Source organism: Acomys minous (assembly GCF_964271855.1).
Source record: "Acomys minous genome assembly, chromosome: 11".
Lineage (NCBI taxonomy): Eukaryota > Metazoa > Chordata > Mammalia > Rodentia > Muridae > Acomys > Acomys minous.
The window spans coordinates 108353795-108375732 of NC_140492.1; the positions used below are offsets into that span (position 1 = coordinate 108353795).

Sequence of the window (21938 nt, forward strand, 5' to 3'; positions counted from 1 at the left end):
GGAATTTCTCAACACTTAGTAACTAGATCACAAATGGTATTCCTGGTTTGTTTAACCACTTTCCCCAATTTTATTTTGTCCCCTACAAAGGTATTATTCACCCCAAATCAGGCAAGAAACCTTAAGAGAATGATGCCCGATTTCCCCAAAGGGAGGTTGGGTAGGTTTTTGGCTGTTCTCCTGGGCTACAGATGATTATTTTCAGTGGGAGTTGGTTACAAGTTAATATCGGTCTTATTCAGAGAGAAAACAAGGTTGGACTCAGGGAAGTCTCTCTTTTCGTTTATCATTCTTTCGTGGATATGGAGATAGGGGTTGAAACGAAAGAAGGTGGAATATAGAAATATACAGGGAAGATAAGACAAAAAGCAGATTATTGAATCTACTTCTCAACTTAAGGCCTTAATATTGTTACTCACAAATAAGGTTAGTTTTGATTCATTGGTATAGATATTTCTACTCTGATATGAGGTATTGTACCCATGCAACTCAATTATAATACATGGTTTACTTCCAATACTTTGCAAATGCTATAATAGGTGGTTTAGGATAGTTAATACAAGCTAATTGCTATTTGATAAACTCATGCTCATGTCAATTAATGGTCTGTTTTTATCACAAGAATATACATCCTAGGTTTAACAGATAGATATGATTCTATAGATAAAGTAAAATAGTTAGATAAGGTACTCAAAAACCTCAGAGACCTATAGAATCTGGAATTTAAAGATGTTTCTATTATTTTAAAGATTATTTGACAATAAGACTGATTATCTCCCAGTAATACTCAGCCTACCTCAAAGAAGATAATGAGCATCAATTGAACCTCCTTGTGGAGATGGCTTTAAATATGGCAAACCAGCCACTCGCAAAATGTCCTCATTTCTGCCACAGAATTCTGCCTTTAAAAGGGCAAGCTTGGATGTAGGCAGAGTCTAAGGCCAATCTCTGCCTAGCCAGAGTAAGCAAGTCCTCAATAGTTCCTGCCTCACAAATATGTCTGTCAGATATACTGGGCCACAAGGCTGCAGACTATATGCCAGTATAATAGAGAGTTTTGGGTGACTGTTCAAGCAGTCAACTGTCTCTGTCATTTCCCTTCCTACCTCCGCCCCTCATTTTGGAAGCTGCTAACCTGCACTTGTGGTTCATTCAAGTAATTAATTTTGTTCCTTCTCAAGTCTCTGATGGGGTTGAAGACGAGCTAGTTTAGTCTTACCATTAAGCTTAGCTGTTTAGGGCTTAAGATGTCCTTAGGTCTAGATAGATGTTTTAAGTCGACAGAATGAGATATGATAAATATTGATTCTCATTCAGAATTTTAGAATCACCAAGATAGGAAAGATGTTTTCTACAAGGCTGCCAAATACAATTAGCCAAAACACCATGAATGTAACAGCTATATAGTCCCTGATTATGACATTTTTTAATTTATGTGTAATAATATAAAAATGTGTGTGCCAAAAAAATAAAATAAAACATCTAAAATAAAAAAGATTTTTTTAACAGTACCATGGCTCACCACTGATGTTCTGAAGCCCAAAATCTAAAACATATTATTTTTTGTTTTTACTATACTTAACAGGAACCCGAGAAAAATAGTAGTCACTATAAAGTACTCAACTCAATGCAAAATTATGTGTGTGCACTAAAACAAAACAAAATGGAGAAACAGGGAAGGCAGACCTGTGATTCTCATGAAATAGGAATTAGAATTTTCCTTGAGCTAAGACCAAAGTTCTTGTTATCACTTTCATTTCTAGTTGTGCCTGAACTCAAGCAATGCCACAGGAAACGAGAGGAGATGCGCTCATGCCTTACAGAAGGCCTGCTATTTTTCAAGGTCTCTTGACCAACTTCACACACACACACACACACACACACACACACACACACACACACACACACACACACCTGCGACTCTGATCAGTGTGACAATTACCAAGCTTTCTCTCTCTTTTTAACTTGTGTCTTACCAAGCTGTTCTCCTAGATGCTGGCCTCTCTCCGTTGAGATCACCCGCTCGTCTTCCATGTCACATTTGTTTCCAACCAGGATAACCTGGGCATTATCCCAAGAGTATGTTTTGATCTGAGTTGACCTAAAAGAAAAATAACAGGTACAAAAATGATCAGAGGGAAATAGAAAAAATAAATAAATAAATAAGGACAAAGTCCCAGAGAGCACAATGGTGGTAAAAAATGAAGCCTAGAAGCTTGACCTTTAGAATTAATTATTTCTGTGCAGTTGCCCTTTTTAGATTCTTACAAGGAATTGGTAGAATTAAAAATCAAAGTGCAGCTCAGTGGCAGAGGAGATGAATTGAGAGTATATGCTAAGCTTTGTATTTGACCCCAGCACTGGAGAAAGCCAGTCAAGGCAACAGGTGTTGTACCAAGACCTATACTGTGTCTGAGGAGACCAGCACCACCACACCCTTTCCTCCTGGAACTACATCTGTTATGCAATAGTTGTAAGGGTAAGCTGGCGAGGATCTTCCTAGTTTTAGCAGTAAAAGTTCTGTGTTTCCAGAACCTTCTAAACTCCAGACACACTGAGATGGTTGGTTTCTCCATCTGAGGACAGCTGTCTCACTGATGGACACACTCACAAGGGAAGATAAAGACATCACTTTCCTTGATCACACACAAAAATAGAACAAAGGCAACTAGGGCTTCGAGAATCAAAGGAAATGGGAATTAGAACAAGAATCATAAAACTGTTGTAGCTACACCTTACAGTTAAAAGAAACATGTCCCGTTCATACAAAACAACAATACAGTGGGCTGGCATTTTCACTTGCTTTGAACAGACTTCTAGAATTCAGATCAGGCCCCAGTAGCCATCACGGTACAAACAAGCCTTCGTTTTGAAGCTTAGATAATAATCGTGGTAGCTGTTCTTTGCAGCACGTAACCCTAAGTGCTTTGCTTATACCCCATTCATTTACCGCGTAAACTAACTTAAGAAAAAATTGCTGTATTTGTTCACAGTGGAAGACAGTGAGGTACAGAGAGGTTAAATAATTTGTCTTAGATTGGACAGCTCATAAAGAGGGAGAGCTGGGAAGCCTACCCAAGGGGCATGTTTCTCAATCCTGGGACTGCATAGTGTCCTGCTACTCACTAAAAGTTTAACAGGTTTCTAGTGTGCTACCATTCAGAGCTGAAACGTGGAGGAGATGAAGCCATGGTCTTCAATTTTCGTAGTTTCTACTGTGTAAGAGTAACAGGATGGGTTATGTGGGAATATTGGCCGCCAGCTGATGGCCACCAGAGGAATACTAGAATCCTGAGAAGCTAAACAAATGATTACACTTTGAAAGGATAGATTTGTGAAGTGCCAGAGGAGCTCAGGTGGTTTTGCTGACAATTGTCAAATCCTTCAGGGCTATTGAATAGAAAACAGAGATGAGCTGGTCTCAGTTGGAGGAGAGAAGAGAGGACAAAGCTCTCAGTGGCAACGAGGGAGGGGTGAGTCAGGTTTCCTCCTCCTGGGAAGAAAGGCAGAGGCAGATAAGGTTCTATTTAAGAATTCTTCTGGTCGGAGGCCAAGTTTTCAGGTGAGATTAACACAATTTTTATTCCACCTGGATCCTGCAGAGGCATAGTATAGTTTATCAGAAAAATCTGAGGAAATGACCATTCTAATTGTAATGAGCTAAAAGTACATTCACGCAATGATGTTCACGTGTGCCTACTCTCGTTTGAATACAAATGCTTCCCCGCCCTCACACACACCATACGCTCATTTTTGTGAATGCTTAGTCACCAGGGAGTGGTAGTGTTTGAGATTAGAAGGATAGGAGGTGTGGCCTGTTGGAGGAAGTGTGTCACTGGGAATGGGCTTTAAGGTTTCAAAAGTTTGTACCAGGCCCAGCATCCCTCTCTCTGTAGAGTGGTGTTTATCACCATGTATGCATTATAATAATAATGGACTAAACCTCTGAAACTGTAAGCAAGTCCCCAGTTAAATATGTACTGTGTTGGTCATGGTTTCTTTTCATAGCAATAGAAGAGTGACAGAGACACCCAATGAAAATAATGATACAAGCTCTGAATTCTATGCTTTTTTTTCTTCACCTTATTTTGTACAGAAAACATGAAAATTGACAAACTCATCATGGATGCGTGTCGTAACTCAGGTACTAATGTTATAGTTCAGGCCAGAAAGATCACTGTGCATATAGGGCCAAATAGGAGTCCTTTATTTAAGCTGGTGGTCAAGAGCAGGCTCCTGTCACAAAGTGACAGTGAAGATCAGACATGCGACCTTCATAAAGAAAAGTAGAGTTAAAAAGCAAAATCACAATGACGTAATTGCCAGGTATAGGCAGCGGAAACTGGTAATATTTTCTTTGGTAATACCTTCAGCAGACATTTTGGTTATCCATCAGGGCAGGATCATGGAGAGTCTTGGATGTGTTGCCAAGAAAGATGCGGCTGCGCAGGGGATTATGGACTGACAGTGCCTTAGCAGACAGGAAATGAATGACGGGAAGGTCAGGACAAGGTGGCACACCCTCAGTCACCTCACTAATATATTTTTGCCAAGAAAGTTCACATTTTCTTTCAGAAGACCTAAAATCTGACCAATTTTTCTTAGGTGTTTTGTTTTGTTATGGTTTTTGTTTTTGTTTTCTTTTTTGTTTTTTAAGATTTCTCTCTCGATTTTTATATGTCTTGTACACCAAATGTGAGCCAATGCTTCGAAAGGCTCTAGCTTGGGTCTTCCCCTTCAGGGGGCACGGTCTAACCCCGAGTGTATAGCTAGAAATCCGACACTGAAGGGGTGATTAGGAGCTTGTGGCTCATAGGAGTGGTGCTCCCCAGCTCAGTTGTGTTGGGGAGGATTGGGAGCCAGGATGGTTGATGATGTGGCTTGAGTTTGTTGAGAACCAGGGCCTTCCTGGAGAAGTATAGCAGGTCCTCTGTCCTGAGCAAACTTATGCCACAGTGTGAACTGTGTGATCTGAGCTTCACCCCTGGGCCTTGGGCAAGCCTATGCCACAGTGTGAACTGTGTACTGAGCTTCACCCCTGGGCCTTGGGCAAGTCTATGCCACAGTGTGAACTGTGTGAACTGAGCTTCACCCCTGGGCCTTGGGCATGCCTATGCCAGAGTGTGAACTGTGTGAAATGAGCTTCACCCCTGGGCCTTGGGCATGCCTATGCTGGAGTGTGAACTATGTACTGAGCTTCACTCCTGGGCCTTGGGCATGCCTATGCCACAGTGTGAACTATGTGACCTGAGCTTCACCCCTGGGCCTTGGGCATGCCTATGCCACAGTGTGAACTATGTGACCTGAGCTTCACCTCTGGGCCTTGGGCATGCCTATGCCAGAGTGTGAACTGTGTGAAATGAGCTTCACTCCTGGGCCTTGGGCATGCCTATGCCAGAGTGTGAACTGTGTGAAATGAGCTTCACCCCTGGGCCTTGGGCATGCCTATACCAGAGTGTGAACTGTGTGACCTGAGCTTCACCCCTGGGCCTTGGGCATGCCTATGCCAGAGTGTGAACTGTGTGACCTGAGCTTTACCCCTGGGCCTTGGGCATGCCTATGCCAGAGTGTGAACTGTGGGACTGAGCTTTACCCCTGGGCCTTGGGCATGCCTTTGCCACAGTGTGAGCTATGTGACCTGAGCGTCACCCCTGGGCCTTGGGCATGCCTATGCCAGAGTGTGAACTGTGTGACCTGAGCTTTACCCCTGGGCCTTGGGCATGCCTATGCCAGAGTGTGAACTGTGGGACTGAGCTTTACCCCTGGGCCTTGGGCATGCCTTTGCCACAGTGTGAGCTATGTGACCTGAGCGTCACCCCTGGGCCTTGGGCATGCCTATGCCAGAGTGTGAACTGTGTGACCTGAGCTTTACCCCTGGGCCTTGGGCATGCCTATGCCAGAGTGTGAACTGTGGGACTGAGCTTTACCCCTGGGCCTTGGGCATGCCTTTGCCACAGTGTGAGCTATGTGACCTGAGCGTCACCCCTGGGCCTTGGGCATGCCTATGCCAGAGTGTGAACTGTGTGACCTGAGCTTTACCCCTGGGCCTTGGGCATGCCTATGCCAGAGTGTGAACTGTGTGACCTGAGCGTCACCCCTGGGCCTTGGGCATGCCTATGCCAGAGTGTGAACTGTGTGACCTGAGCTTTACCCCTGGGCCTTGGGCATGCCTATGCCAGAGTGTGAACTGTGGGACTGAGCTTTACCCCTGGGCCTTGGGCATGCCTTTGCCACAGTGTGAGCTATGTGACCTGAGCGTCACCCCTGGGCCTTGGGCATGCCTATGCCAGAGTGTGAACTGTGTGACCTGAGCTTTACCCCTGGGCCTTGGGCATGCCTATGCCAGAGTGTGAACTGTGGGACTGAGCTTTACCCCTGGGCCTTGGGCATGCCTATGCCACAGTGTGAGCTATGTGACCTGAGCTTCACCCCTGGGCCTTGGGCATGCCTATGCCAGAGTGTGAACTGTGTGACCTGAGCTTTACCCCTGGGCCTTGGGCATGCCTTTGCCACAGTGTGAGCTATGTGACCTGAGCTTCACCCCTGGGCCTTGGGCATGCCTATGCCAGAGTGTGAACTGTGTGACCTGAGCTTTACCCCTGGGCCTTGGGCATGCCTATGCCACAGTGTGAACTATGTGACCTGAGCTTCACCCCTGGGCCTTGGGCATGCCTATGCCACAGTGTGAACTGTGTGACCTGAGCTTCACCTCTGGGCCTTGGGCATGCCTATGCCACAGTGTGAACTATGTGACCTGAGCGTCACCCCTGGGCCTTGGGCATGCCTATGCCAGAGTGTGAACTGTGTGACCTGAGCTTTACCCCTGGGCCTTGGGCATGCCTATGCCAGAGTGTGAACTGTGTGACCTGAGCGTCACCCCTGGGCCTTGGGCATGCCTATGCCAGAGTGTGAACTGTGTGACCTGAGCTTTACCCCTGGGCCTTGGGCATGCCTATGCCAGAGTGTGAACTGTGTGACCTGAGCTTCACCCCTGAGCCTTGGGCATGCCTATGCCAGAGTGTGAACTGTGTGACCTGAGCTTCACCCCTGGGCCTTGGGCATGCCTATGCCAGAGTGTGAACTGTGTGACCTGAGCTTTACCCCTGGGCCTTGGGCATGCCTATGCCACAGTGTGAACTATGTGACCTGAGCGTCACCCCTGGGCCTTGGGCATGCCTATGCCACAGTGTGAACTGTGTGACCTGAGCGTCACCCCTGGGCCTTGGGCATGCCTATGCTGGAGTGTGAACTGTGGGACTGAGCTGAGGCTGGGATCCTGACTAGGGCATGGAGCCACTGAACTCAGTTCCCACTGCTGATCTTCACCCAGCCGAGAGAGTGCTTATTTCTATGAGGAAACACACTCGAGTACCTTTCTTTTTCTCCTGTGTATCCTGCAAGATCACAGGACACTACTTTAGATTACCCATTTATATAGTTCTGACATGTGTTATTTGGTTTTGTGCTTGGCCCCTGAAGGTGGACTCCCTTTTCTCAGCGGGGTTCTCCTCCATCTGATCTGGGAAGCACAGACCTTGTAAGGAGTGTCACATAGCTCTCAGGGAAGATTACAGGCCTGACCCTTTCCTGATAAGGAACTTGCTCGGCCTTCACAGGGAATTCCTGGAGGTACCCCACCCTATGCTGAGGAGATCCTAGCCACCAGCAAATGACCTTTAATCATATTTAGAAGTTATTCCCTCACCTATGAGATAATTAAGCTCTGTTTCTCCTTCCTGTGATAGGACTCCGTGTTACTGCATGTAAGTGAGGTAACCCTGTACCACTGCATGTAGATTAAGTATCCTGCCACCCTTGGCCCCAGTGGATCAGACACATTCTCTCTCAACCACCTTCCCTGCTGCCCAAGGTTTATAAATAAAGGCTTGCTTGCTTGCTGGAGGGCGGCTCATGCGCGGCTCATGTTCTCTTGCTCACCATTCCTCTACCATGACCAAGGAAAATTCATTTATTATGGGGCACACCACCGCTGGATGCCTGGTGGTCAGGCAGCAATGGCAAACTGCCTTTGCAGCTGCTGGGGTCTGGTCCACCACTGCCGCTAGCTCAGTGCTGTCCCCGGGTGAAGCACCACCAGACCTGCCTGCCAGTGGGTTGCCAACGTCTGTCTGCTTCCTCTGCTGTGCCTAGCACAGCAGCTCAAACAAGGGGCTGTGACTCTCTGTCACCACGGGCTTGTGGAGCTCCTGAGTCTCCACTGCCGTCTGAGACCTGTAGTTTTGTCCTAAGAGAGCAAAACTGTAATGCTCCATAGAAAACTCATTTTCCACCTCTCCCCGTGCCTAGTGCCCAGGTGACAGGCCTCACCCTGAGCGCTATAGCAATCTCTGAGTGAGAAACTGGACCTTGGAAGCTTTGGTCTTGAGGTCCACCCATTCTTGTCTGGAAGCAAGCAGCACCTGGACCAATTGACTGGACGTGGGAGCTAGGCCACCTGCCGTATGGTGAATGACAGTGTGCTTAAAAGAAGACCATAAATGTCCTCTGGTAATCAGAACTATCCTCCTTCCTATTGGTTGTTTTGTAATTAATGTTTGAATTTGTATGTGCTCTACAGCATTAAAAAGTTATGTGGAATGAATATTTTCTATAATTATTCTATAATTACAAAGAATAACTAGCTTTAAAACTTAGGGAGCCTATTGATGCTTTTTCAAATGAAATAAGAATTGTGACCTTTATACCAAGGAGAGCAAACGTTTGATAAGCCAGCAGAATTGGGTGACTGTGCCTGTGATCAGGGTTGCCAGTGGCCTGCGCTTGCCTTTGGCTTCTCTTGCTCTCGCTTTCTATCACCAGTGCGTAAGGAAGCAGCTTTGGGAGAGGCAAAAAGTGATTAGAACTGTGTCTGCTTCTTAAATCCCACTCAGTGCATCCATTTTCGTCCCTGTAATTTAAATGATAATTAGAGTTTTTCATTAACGAAGCTCAAGTTTTATTTCTCGTTCCTGCAAGCTGAGGTCCTGTGTGAGCTCTTTTTCTCGGGTGTATTTCTGAGATTGGAACTGAGGGCCACGAACACAAGAAGCACACACGCTATCTCAGGTGTATTTCTGTGTTTGGAACTGAGGGCCCTGTACATAGGAAGCACACAGTCTACCATGCAGCCAGACCCACATTTTTTGTTCAATACAGCCTCATCTTGTGTGGTATTTAAATGCACTTGTATTTTGGCTACTTGATGCATCTTGTAAAATTTCTTATTTGTGGAACGAATTTCTAATCATTGAAGAATTGTGCTATTTCTTTGTTGGGAAGACACACGTTTAAAGAGAATTCCTGTCACCAAATAATAAACATGTGAAAAGATGATTTATTCCTGAATCACTGCAAAAGTTCCCAGAAGATTTACTGTTGATCTCAGCAAGATTAATGGAATCAGAAGCCATATGCTAGTGCCCATGGTGGCTCTTCCAAGTTCCCTTAACTTAGACCTTACCAGCACCGGAGGAAACCACTAGAGCAACCACTATTAGCTGCCACTTAGCAAAAACAGAACAAAAGCACTTCAAACCATCCTTCAACACTATGCGACACTGGTTGGGACATACTTCCTTCTTCCTGGTTTTACCAAAATGAAAAGAGAACTTCTAGAAAGCGGGCAAGGTGTACAAGGAAAGCAAGGGGTTACAGCATTTCACACACAAGTGAAGTCTGTGTGGAGTATAATAATTCACATTTGAAGACCTGTAAATTCCCACAGGACTGCTCTTTTGATCCTGTTCTGTGGATGTCAGTGATATCGTGTGCACTGATTCTCTTCTCATAAACAATCACTGGCTCTTGCTAATTGAGCTGTTTGGAAAAGTCTACAATAGGTGTCCTGCGACTAACAGCACACACTAACAGTTGCTTCTTAGTGTCCGATTAGGGCTCTGAGCTGGAAAATGAAGGGAACAGAGAGAACGTGATTCTGCTATTCCTTGGTCAGTAGAACACGGACAGATCTTACTGGCATCCCTTCCTCGATTTGGGGGAGCTAGTGCATCCATTTCTCTTACCTTTTTCAGCATTCAAAAGGCTTAGCTTATCAGTGTCATTGAGAGCATCTAGTCTGCAAGGAAACGCCCTCACCACAAGGGGAAGATAATTCCTATTTTGGTCTCTTTTAATTCAATTTAACCACAGATTTGTTTGTTTGTTTGTTTGTTTGTTTGTTTATTACTTTTAGAGAGCCTTTGAACCCCATTCCAACTCAGAACAATTAAATCAGATCATTAGGTTTCCAAGATGGTTCAAACTTGATCATCTGAGAACTGACCCTTGCAAGCTGTCCTTCCACCTCCACACTTGCATCATAGTGTGTGTGCATGCACACACACACACACACACACACACACACACATGCACACACTTGAAAAATGTAGTACTAAAATAAATAATTTAGAACCTACAGTGACTTCATCAGACATGCTGAAAACCATCCCTCCAGGTTGCTCTTCTAAGTCAACTCAGACCTTCCCAGCACCAGATGAAACCACTAGACCAATCACTATTTAGATGCCATGAAGCCGGGCGTGGCAGCACACACCTGCTATCCCAGCACTCAGTGAGGGGGAGGCAGGTGGATCTCTGTGAGTTTGAGGCTGGCCTGGTGCAGGACAGCCACGCCTACACAGAGAAGCCCTGTTTCAAAAACAAAAACAAAAGCAAAACAAACAAACAAACAACAACAACCAAAAGGACCAACAAAAGAATAGATGCCATGATATGTGCAATAAAAACAGAATATTTGTGAAATGATTTTTATTACCTGCACTTTCCTGTTTGTAAGTAAGTGATTTACTTATTTTAAACATAACTGCATTTACAGGTGGTCCACATAGATGCACATTAAATAAAGAAGCTTTACAGTTGAGAGAGTCTTCATAAGGAAACAGAAATATGGACATAATACAATATTGTTGATGTATGTGATAAATGTGAACTAGTGGTTTGCGAAGCTGAGAAGCTAAGCCTTCTATATCTACAGTCACATTTAAAAGGAAGATGTCAAAGAAAAATTAAAGTATTGAATTATTGACTCCCAATACCGAAATCACCTAGTATTATTTAATGAAATGGCTTTATGTGGTAAAATTGGCATGTTAGCCTAAAAATCCAATAGATAAAAGGTGAAGTAGCCATTGTTAAAAGTCTCATCCTTAGCTGTAGTCTCTATCCTTAGGTTCTATGATGGCGCAATAATGGAAGGAATACTGTTCTCACTTCTCACTTCTTCCTCCCTTGTAGGTAGACTATGTTTCTTGTCCAGATGACAGCAGAAATGGACAAGTGAGTCCCTTTGGCCGATGCTGCTTATCCATTTTGTGCCACTGTGGATAAGAGGCAGGAGGCATGGTTGGATTCCATCAGTATGTTCTTCTAAAAAAATTACTTTATTATTTTAAGTGTATGGATGTTTTTCCTGCATGCATGTCTGTGCTTGGTGTGCAAGCCTGGTACTTCTGGAGGCCTGAAGAGGGTTATGGAGCCTTCTAGAACTGGAGTTATAGTTATGAGCTACTATGTGGGTGCTAGGAATCAAGCCCGGGACGTCTGAAAAGCAGTCAGTGCTCTTAAGCACCGAGCCATCTGTCCAGCCCGCATTAGCATGTTCATCCTGGAAACAGCTCACCCTCCCTCTTCCACTTCCAGTGTGAGAAGCACAAGCAGGCCACTGAGCTCAGACGTCAACAGCTCTTCACCCAGGCTAGACAAGGCCAGTGTCGCAGTTTGAATATGAAACGTACCTCACAGGCTCATGGTTTAGTGGCATGGTTGCCACCTGATGAACTTTGGGGAAGTGACAGGATCCGTTGCGCTCTGATGTAATCAATAGATCAATCCCTTGAAGGGTTTGTAATGTGATGTCATTTTTGGGGAGTGTTGAAAAGTAGAAGGTGGGGTATGCCTTTGAAGTTCTTAATTTGTTTCAAAATCTTCCTCATACTCCATTCACTCTCTTTAGTTCCTGGCCAAGAGGAGGCGAATGACGCCCTCTGCCATGTGCTCCTGCTGTGTTGGGCCCATGATCAGGGAAACCATGAAACCATGAGAGAAAAATGAACCCACCTTCCCCGTAAGTTACATGCATCAGGCATTGTGTCACAGCGGTGAGCACTCTGACTAGTGTTACACGCATCAGGCATTGTGTCACAGTGGTGAGTGTGCTGACCAGTGTTACACGCATCAGGCACTGTGTCATGGGGGAGAGCATTCTGACCAGTGTTACACGCATCAGGCACTGTGTCACAGTGGTGAGCACTCTGACTAGTGTTACACGCATCAGGCACTGTGTCACAGTGGTGAGCACTCTGACTAGTGTTACACGCATCAGGCACTGTGTCACAGTGGTGAGCACTCTGACTAGTGTTACACGCATCAGGCACTGTGTCACAGTGGTGAGCACTCTGACTAGTGTTACACGCATCAGGCACTGTGTCACAGTGGTGAGCACTCTGACTAGTGTTACACGCATCAGGCACTGTGTCACAGTGGTGAGCACTCTGACTAGTGTTACACGCATCAGGCACTGTGTCACAGTGGTGAGCACTCTGACTAGTGTTACACGCATCAGGCACTGTGTCACAGTGGTGAGCACTCTGACCAGTGTTACACGCATCAGGCACTGTGTCACAGTGGTGAGCACTCTGACCAGTGTTACACGCATCAGGCACTGTGTCACAGTGGTGAGCACTCTGACCAGTGTTACACACATCAGGCACTGTGTCACAGTGATGAGCACTCTGACTAGTGTGTCTACCTCTGTGACCTCGCGTGCCTTTCTTGCTTTACATCCTCCTCTCTTCCTTCTTTCCAACTCATGTTAGGAGCACATTAATGTATTTTAGGTTCCCCACATGTGCTCCATTTTTCAGCAACTGAGGACTGAGACCACTCTGGGAAGTTTCAGGTTTGCGATGCTTAAAATCAATGAAGGACCAAGAGCCCATTTAGGAGGAAGTGTGGGTCACAAGCACAGCACTAGCTGCAGGGTATTTTGTCGCAGATGTTGTGGGTGCTCTGTTCCTCTCCACCAGGACTCATTGCTTCTGTGCTTGCTGGCTGACTTCCCTGCCAGTATTTGCTTCTCTTTACTTTACTGCTTTCTACAAAGCAACGTCAGGGCATTTTGCCCAGCAGGGAAGGCCAAAAATAACAAGGAAATAACACACCCAGGAGCAGACCTCAGCCAAAGACCTGATAGGACTTGCTGTGTAATACCCAAGCGCCCTTTCTCCCCAGCTTGCTATCGCTCTGCTACTGCTCTGATCCCCAAATTTGTAAACAGGAAGAGCTCTAGGCACCCATAACACCAGCTGGCTTGAAAACAGCATTTGATGGCCCCTCCCTCTCACACCTCTCTTCCCCAACACTTGGAGGTGTTTATTACGCTTCCCAAATAGACTAATTTAGGAACTTCTATCTCTGAGCTTCTACCTTAGAGTCTAATTCTGAGGAAATCCTACAGAGACAGTCTAAGAGAGTTTCTTCTGGCAAAGGGCCCGAAGTTTCCAAGGGTTCCGGAGCTGGCCATGCTGGCAGTAGGGTTTGGACATGAAGTGTTAAATGTCCACTTAAGCATTAAAGGGTTTGCAGCAGGCTGTGGTGGTTTGAATGAGATGACACCCTCCCCTCCTCCACCTCCCCCCCTCCCCGCCCCATAGTGGAGCATTTGAATACATGACCCTCAGTTAGTGATGCTGTTTGGGGAGCTTAGGAGGTGTGGTCTTGCCAGAGGAAGTGTGTCACTAGGGGAGGGCCTTGAGTTTTCAAAAGCCTTGGACCACACCCAGTTTGTTCCCTTTCCGCTTCCTGCTTGAGGTTGAGATGTGGACTCTCTGCTGGTCCTGCCACCGTGCCTACCTGCTGCCACTCTGCCCTCCTTTGACAGCGCCGGACTCTTATGTGGCTGGAGCCTCATGCCCTAAATAAACCGTCCCTTCTATAAGTTGCTTTAGTCGTGGTGTTTTATCACAGCAACTATGTAACAGTAATTAAGACACCTTCTCAGGGACTTTTGGGACATGGTCAAATTAAGAGGACTCTGACAAAAGCAATTAATCTGCTGGTGGATTCATTCATAATGTGTTAGCATTATTAGGAGGTAGTAGTGGAGGAACCTATTGTAGGTGATGTCACTGGAGATGTGACCCAGAAAAAAGATATACCTTGTTTGCTTTCCATGATTTTTTTTTCTTCCCATGTCACTGTCTCCTACCCGCCATGATGTGAACCATTGTGCTCTCACACACATGCTTCCAAGAAAGATGTTCATAGGCCTGGAAGCAATGCTGCTGCTGAAACTGCGAGCAGAGTTTTCTTAGGTCTGACTAACTCTGCTGGTTTTAAAGTAATGGCTGTTGACGGTTTTCTCTTTTGCGAGGATCCAGTTTATGTTCATCATTGAACTTAGACCTGGGGCCTCTAATGTGGGTGTCATTTGCCGACATCATCACTTGTATCCGTGCTTACACCAGTTACTGTCAGGGAGTCCAAAGACCTTCACTGCTTATGCACTGTTGGGTCTTTGCATTCAGCCAACTTTCTAGCACATGGAAGGTGCTCAAACAGCAGCACCAAATCTGTGACAGAAGGGATGTGCAAACAACAGAGCATAGCAAGAACGCCCAAGGAGTCTGATATTTCAAACATAAGCACAAAGCAAGCAGAAACCGAAAGGGAATTGGCATCTCCTATGAGGACAAGTGCCTACTGCATCCATTTTAGGATGCACAATGGACAGGGTTCTTTCATGGCTTGTTAAACCCTGTGGGGTTCATGGTTCTGGAAGGCAAGTGCTTGCTGGCCTCTCTGCAGCCTGGCTGACCTTTCAGACCTTTGGGCTTTCTGTGAGATTAGCTTCTCATTCTAGTCTAGGAAGAGCCACATTTCCTTTCTGGCTCAGTGCTAATAGTTAGGGCCACTTTGGGGAGTAAGTCCCTTCACACTATGAGGTCCTTGTGTAGGGGGACCCTGGTCCATCTCCTCCAGTTTGGGGGACAAAGCTAGGTCTACAGATGTAAAGTGACTTGACTGAAAGGGCACAACTGCTCAGGGAGTGAGGTGGTTCAAAACTCAACTTCCAGAGTTCTCTTTGAAAACATGCTGGGTGCTTCCACCAGGGAGGGAAGAAATTCATATGTTAAACATCTGATTATCTTTTTCATAACAACCCAATGTTTCCTGGAGCAATTCCCAAATCCTTGGGTCTCTGAACCTACAAGAGTGTCCTTTAGTTGAGTGTAGAAATGCAGAGTTGGGTGTGCCTGGATGGGTGTGGCTGATTTGTTTCTCAGTAGCAATTCTGCTGCTGAGAGCTGATAGTAGGCTTCAGTTCAGAAGCTCAAGAAGTAGAACCCACTCTCCACTCAACTGTGGAGAATGTTCTGACCCTTGGCTAGATCTGGGTAGGGGTTTAAAGTTTACTGCCTGTATTGTCCTTGGCTGGTGCCTTAGTTTGAGCGGGACGCCTGGGCCCAAATCTGCCTATCATAATGTTCTACTCACGTACTCTGGTGCCTCACCTTTGATCATGTCCCCTGGAGGGGGAGACCTGGTGGCACTCAGAGGAAGGACAACAGGTTACCGAGAAGAGAGTTGATACCCTATGAGCATATACAGGGGGAGGAAACCCTCCTCAGGAACAGTCATAGGAGAGGGGAATAAGGGGAAAATGGGAGGGAGGGAAGAATGGGAGGATACAAGGGATGGGATAACCATTGAAATGTAACAAGAACAGATTAATAATAATAAAAATAAAAAAGAAGCAGAACCCATGGGGTTCTGGGGTTAACTTGTGACACATCTGAGTCCATGTCTGTAAGCCTACATTTAGCCCTCGGCTCTCTTTCATATGTCTTCATCTTTTTCATAATGCTTTCCTCACTAATTCTGACTTCATGATCTTTTTGGTTTGTTTCTTTGTTTTTGTTTTCCCTTTTTGGAAGGAATTGTCATGTCTCCAAGATGGCCTTGAACTCACTGCTTTTCCTGCTTCCACCCCACGTAGTTTTATTCAGGGCTAGGAATCAAGCCGAGGGCTTTCTGCATGCGGAGAAATCCCTCAAATCTAGTGAACCACACCCCAGCCCTCGGACCTCATTTTGATTTCATAAAATGTCAAATCCTATTTTTAAAAAAGTATGAATAGTACAGAAATGGAACAATTTCTCTCCTATGAAAGAACTAGAGGTGACTCGGTGTCCCTTCTGGACAACAAAGGCCTGCCCTAAGGCAGCGTGAGCAAGGAAGCTGTTGCTCAGCTGGAGAAAGTCTGCATGCTCTTTTGCAAAGACCAAGGACAAAGTCATGTTAGAAATACCCACTTCTCAGACTTTTAAGATTATGACGTCCTTGGAAGAATGAAAAGCCTTTGGTAAGACATGCTTGCTTCTCAGGCTAAAGGTTGGGGCTTGGTGCAGAGGGATCTGAGCTGAGGACCTAGCACCTGCCCTGCCCATACCCAGGTGCCAGAACCTTCTCTTCACCCTCTGCACTGCTTATAGCTATACTTAACATGTTACATCTGAGCCTGGACATTGAGGCAGATAAGATATTAAGATGAAGGCGAAGAGGAGAGAACTTCTTCTTCTGATGAGGGAAAAGGTCTTCCAAGGATGGGGAGTGCTGCATCAGTTAGTTTTTAGGGCTTTGCCATGAGAGTCAGGAAAAAGAAAATATATTAAGACTGGCTAGTCACAGTGTTCTATAACTGTGACAAAATGCCTGAGCCAAGACAACTTAGAGAAAGGGCCCTACGTTCAATTAGACAGCTGTTAGTTGCCACTGACATGTGAGTGTCACTTATTACTCTTTCATGCATATTGTGGCATTCAGGTCATGGTTATGGTTCCTAGGCATTGGAGCCGGGTAGACCTGCTAATCAGTGCTCTCTCTTGGCAGTTTGCATAGTATTTTCTGGAACCATGATAGCCAAACTGCAAGGAAAGAGGCTTTTAGGTTAGATCCACCTCGAATCATCAGAGCCCCTGCTCCTAAATGTGTGGTGCCTTCAGTAAGAAGGGGATACGTTCAAGCCCTGAGAGGCAACCAAGGGGCTTTGCAGATAATCAGTTTCATTTTGTGGCCACTAACTGTTGTGGCCACAACAGTTAGAAAGGGGGTTTCTTGTGTTTGGTACTGGGGTTTTTGTGAGTCTACTTGTGGGGTTCTTGTGGGGACCACTGTCAGCCAGTATGGCTTAACTTCCTTTATTATATATAGTAACCTCTGTTATTATACTTTTAGGCAGATGTAAAATGACACGAATCCCTGAAGCGTTGTCAGGCTGAAGCTGCTGCCTAGGGACACTGTACCAGACGGTGACAGTGGGGACCTATGAATGGAGGGTGAGTCTGGAGATTTGTCCTTGAAGCCACCATTACTTTCATACGTTTAGCCAAAACTATCTTGGGATAGATGAGAGGAAAGAGTGGGGTGTAGGTGCCAGGCTGGCCAGCAGATTGGGGTGCTGAGAAAGGGAGGAAGAGTGATAAAGATGGTTAAATATGCAAGGAAACAAGAGAATATTAACTCAGGGCAATCAATAGAACCAATTAGGGGTGGCTGTCTTCTCTCCAGGTCTTGGATTTTGGTAGAAGAGATCAGAAGCAGCTGGACCCATCCTGTCCTTTTCAGTATGATGCTTGTCTTTATAATTCCTCTTATTAAATGTTTCTGAATTCTAGTCCTGTTGGTTGTTACACCTCCCTCCCTCCCCGGGTAACCTTTAAAATGACAGTGGTTTTCAAAGAAACTAGAGCAAGGATTTTGTCATTGCAGAGAACTCTGACCTCAGGAAAGAAGAAAAATGCGCGAAGGCCAAGGCTAAGATTTGCCATTTGCCCTTGGACGTATAAGGAGTAATTGCTGTCCGGCCCTTCACATTTCCCATCAAATGATGCCACCTGTAACAGGCCCATCAGCAGGCTCTGCATACCCAAGCTAGCACTTTTGCCAATATCCTCTATTACACAGCGGAGAACTGAGTCACTGAGCCTCTGCTAAAGTATTGACCTTCTGTATCTTGTGATCAGAATAGTGTACATGTTCACACTGTGTTCTTTAGACGCAAACAAGGTCATGGTCACATTTTGGAAAAATAAAAATAAAAAGTTTCATAAGTTCATCATTAAAGTAAGTGAATAAGTTATCTACAAAGCTATTCCAGGACAGCCAAGGCTACACAGAGAAACTCTGTCTTGAAAAAAAAAAAGTAAGTGAATAAGCAAGCTTCAACTAATACATAAAAACAATCCATGAAGAAGAAAAGATGTCCCTTGTATACTTACTGACACCCATATTTTAAAAAATGTTCTTCTTTCCTTTCTTGTGTGTGTGTGTGTGTGTGTGTGTGTGTGTGTGTGTGTGTGTGTGTACGCACAGTTGCCACGATATGTATAGAGGTCAGAGAATAACTTGTGAAGTTAGTTTTTGCCTACCATATGGGTCCTAGGAATTGAACTAGGTTGTTAGCATTGGAGGCTGGTGCCTCTACCTGTAAGCCACCTTCACAGCCCTAACTAATATTTGTTTTTTATGCATGTCCTTCTCTCATTGCTTCAGAAGTTGTCCAGTGTTAACATACTCTCTGAGTGGATTATGGTAATTGGTAATTATTATATCTCAAATCTAAACAAAGCATGCAAAGCAAAAACAGACCTCTCTACAGAGTTAAAAAAAACCATATGTAGAGATTGTGGGAAGACTTCTCCATTGATGGAAATGCTTTGGTTTCCTATGCAGAGTTTTACGGATGCATAGGAAGTTTGAGTATTTGTTCTTGGATCTGCGCATGGACCTTCCTCGGAGGCATGTGCGGTACGGCCTGGCCTTGCACTCCCCGCTTTCCAGGATGTGTCGCTGGCAGGTTTTCACCAGGAGAGGCTGGGTTTCCTGCCCTTCCCTGGTTCCAGCGGCTTCCCTCGAGGAGGCTGCTGCATTGCTATCACTCCAGCGTCATGGCTACCCCAGCCATGGCCTCCACTGATGCTAGAAAACTCTAGACTGCTTTATTTCTCCAGCTGTGGTTGAGCTCCCATGCACCATAGACAACATGAAATGAAATAGCAATACTAAATAACGATGCAGCGAGTTCTCCTCACAAGGCTTATCAACCCCAGAAAGGCCACCTTTATCTAAACAGCAGCGAAGCTCCTATGCAGAGTCTTAGGCAGCTCCAGTTGCAACAGGACACCGAGACAGGTTAGCTCAGACAACAAAAAGTTGTTTTGATCCTTTTGTTTTTTAAAAAGACTTATTTATTTATTATTTACATATTATTTGGCCTGCATGTGAGCCAGAAGAGGGCAGCAGATCTCATTATAGATGGTTGTGAGCCACCATGTGGTTGCTGGGAATTGAACTCAGGACCTTTGGAAGAGCAGCCAGTGCTCTTAACCTCTGAGCCATCTGTCCAGCCCAAAAGTGCTTTTTTTTCCAAGACAAGGTTTCTCTGTGTAGCTTTGGCTGTCCTAGACTTACTTTGTAGACCAGGCTGGCCTTGAACTCACAGTGATCGCCTGCCTCTGCCTCCTGAGTGCTGGGATTAAAGGCGTGCACCACCACCACGCCCATTTTGATCCTTTTGGACTCTGAGGTCTCTAAGACCAATGTGGCTACAGATTCAGAAAGAAAGCGATCCAGAGGGTGCCTGTTCACACGACGCCAGCCCTGCACATAATGACAGGGTCCATCAAACAACGCCCCACACAGCTTTGACAGGAGGATTAGAATGTCACCAAACAGAGTTAGGTTTAACATGGACCTATACTAGTATTCAAGCTCAAGGTAGTTCTTAGGAAGCCTTAAACATTTAGTATTGTTTTCCTCCTGTTAACAACTAGCTGTTAAAATGTGTAAAATTTCAGCACCATTTATTTTTCCTCGCTTTTGTTTCATTTTGAGCTCCTATTAGGCATGTTTTGTGGTTATTTACTTATTTCTTTTTTCTGAAGAAGAGCCTTCAGAAATTCTGCGCTATCTTTCTGCAATAAGCAGTCTGACCCAAGTAAGATCAGAGGAGAGGGTACCTCACTGGTGGACAGCTCCTGAAAGGGTCTATTTGTCGTCTCACTTTTATACTGTCAATCCACAAGGGGGAGCAAGCGAGCAAGTGAGCTTGGACAGGCTGTTAAGGGTAGTGACCTGTTCTTTCAGCTTTTTTTCTCCGGGTCCTTCTGTTCCAGGTAGCAATGAAGTCAGGCTTGGCAGGAGGCAGCCCACACAGTGAAGTATATCACTAAATAAAGCAACAAATCACTATCTAGTAATTGGTCATTTCTACCTCATTCTTCTTCCAAACTAGAAATCACAGGTCAGGCTCCAAAACAAATTCTTCGGTGATAGCTTGAGGGGAAAAAGGCCGTTAAAGGAAGGCCACAGTTATCCTGCAGTGGACTTTTAGTGATATATCAGTTGAAACAATTTTTTGTTATTGTTGTTCAGGAGTAGATGTTTTAATTCGAATTAACACTTTGCTTCCCAGTATCCAATATTCCCCTTTCGTTCTCATTTATGTCCAGTGTCCCAGCTCCACCGGACACTGGAATTCCCTGGCTATGACTCACGCTTGGATATTGCTTGGTTTTTGGTGAGGTGTTCCTCATATTAGATTATTCTTCATCTAGGGTTATAGTAACTTATATTTCCCTATTGCAACTAGTACAGAGAGGAGAGAAGAAAGAGATGAACTTCAAATCAGTGCACAGAATCAGCTTCAGCCACACATCGACTCCACAAATAGAGTCCTTCTGGGTCTCATCATTGGAAGCAATGAAAGAGATTATGTTGCAGATGGTAGGGGAAGCCACAGAGGTTCTGGCTAAATATGTTTAAGTGTGATAGTAGTCCCTATCACACCGAACAGATGAGGACGAACAGCTACAGCACAGCAGAGACTACTTCAGTGAACATAGAACTTTTCAGGATGGATGGGTTGAGTCTGAATCCAATGCAAACACCAGTAGCATTCTTTCAGGGTAATCCTACTATTCATGAGATGTGGTGGGGCATGCTTGTAATCCCAGCACTTGAGAGCTGGAGGAAGGATCAGAAATTCAAGACCAGCCTGGGCTACATGAGACTGCGTCTCAGAAAAAAAAAAAGGGTAATGATATTATCTATCACATTGTATATTACTTAATCATCTTACAAGTGCAAGGAATTGGAAATTTCAAAAGAGCCTTCGGCCTCCTAATCTAACTACCTGTCAACACAGGATGTGCCCTGTGGGACACCTTACCAGAACATCGTGAAGGAACGAGGAAGAAGCACACTTCAATGATTTTATTGAAAATTGTTAGTTTAATTCCTGGGACAAATATCTGATTTTCTCATCTTTAATCTCACCTCCGAGCACTAGGCTTGCTCCTGGGGAGTTAAACGAGAACATTTGTTCATTTTGCAGCTCTCCTCTGTGCCTTGTGTCAAGTGCATAAGAAACTCCGCATCATCGTTTGCTGTTTCCCAATTTCATTATTTTTGCCCAGAGCCAGCAAAGACAATTTCAATTATCTTGGCAACTGCTAGAGTTTTGAAGTTTTGAATAAATAAATTATAAGAGCCTGTTTTTCTACATTCACTGTGGTTTATTTCTCAGTGTAGGTGATTATTATTATTATTATTATTATTATTATTATTATTATTATTATTATTATTATTTTCTGTCCTGGTTTTCTTTTCCCCTGTGAGTTCACTGAGAAGTACCCACCGTGTTGTGAGTTGAATGTGCTGTCCTCCTAGTCCTATGCTGAATTTGTAATTCTCTGTGCTATTGGTGTGTGTGTGGGGGGGTCCTTAGGAGGTAAGTAGGCTTCAGGCTTCAGCAAGGCTAACATTGTGCTTACCACCATTGCAGACTTGGTATCCGCTATGCTCTCAACATGAAATGTGCTGCACGGGCTTGTGGTTTGAATGCTTATTCCACAGCTGGC

General features: G+C 45.0%; 1 protein-coding gene across 2 annotated transcripts in view; it reads right to left on the reverse strand.

Moving 5' to 3' along the window:
- The window catches only part of RAB3C (RAB3C, member RAS oncogene family), a 204183-nt gene that overhangs the window by 19769 nt on the left and 162476 nt on the right, over positions 1-21938 (reverse strand). For both annotated transcript variants that reach the window (XM_084801389.1, XM_084801388.1), the window contains exon 4: positions 1977-2101. In XM_084801389.1, the coding sequence (XP_084657515.1) occupies positions 1977-2101 (125 nt within the window). The remainder of the gene's footprint in view (positions 1-1976; positions 2102-21938) is intronic.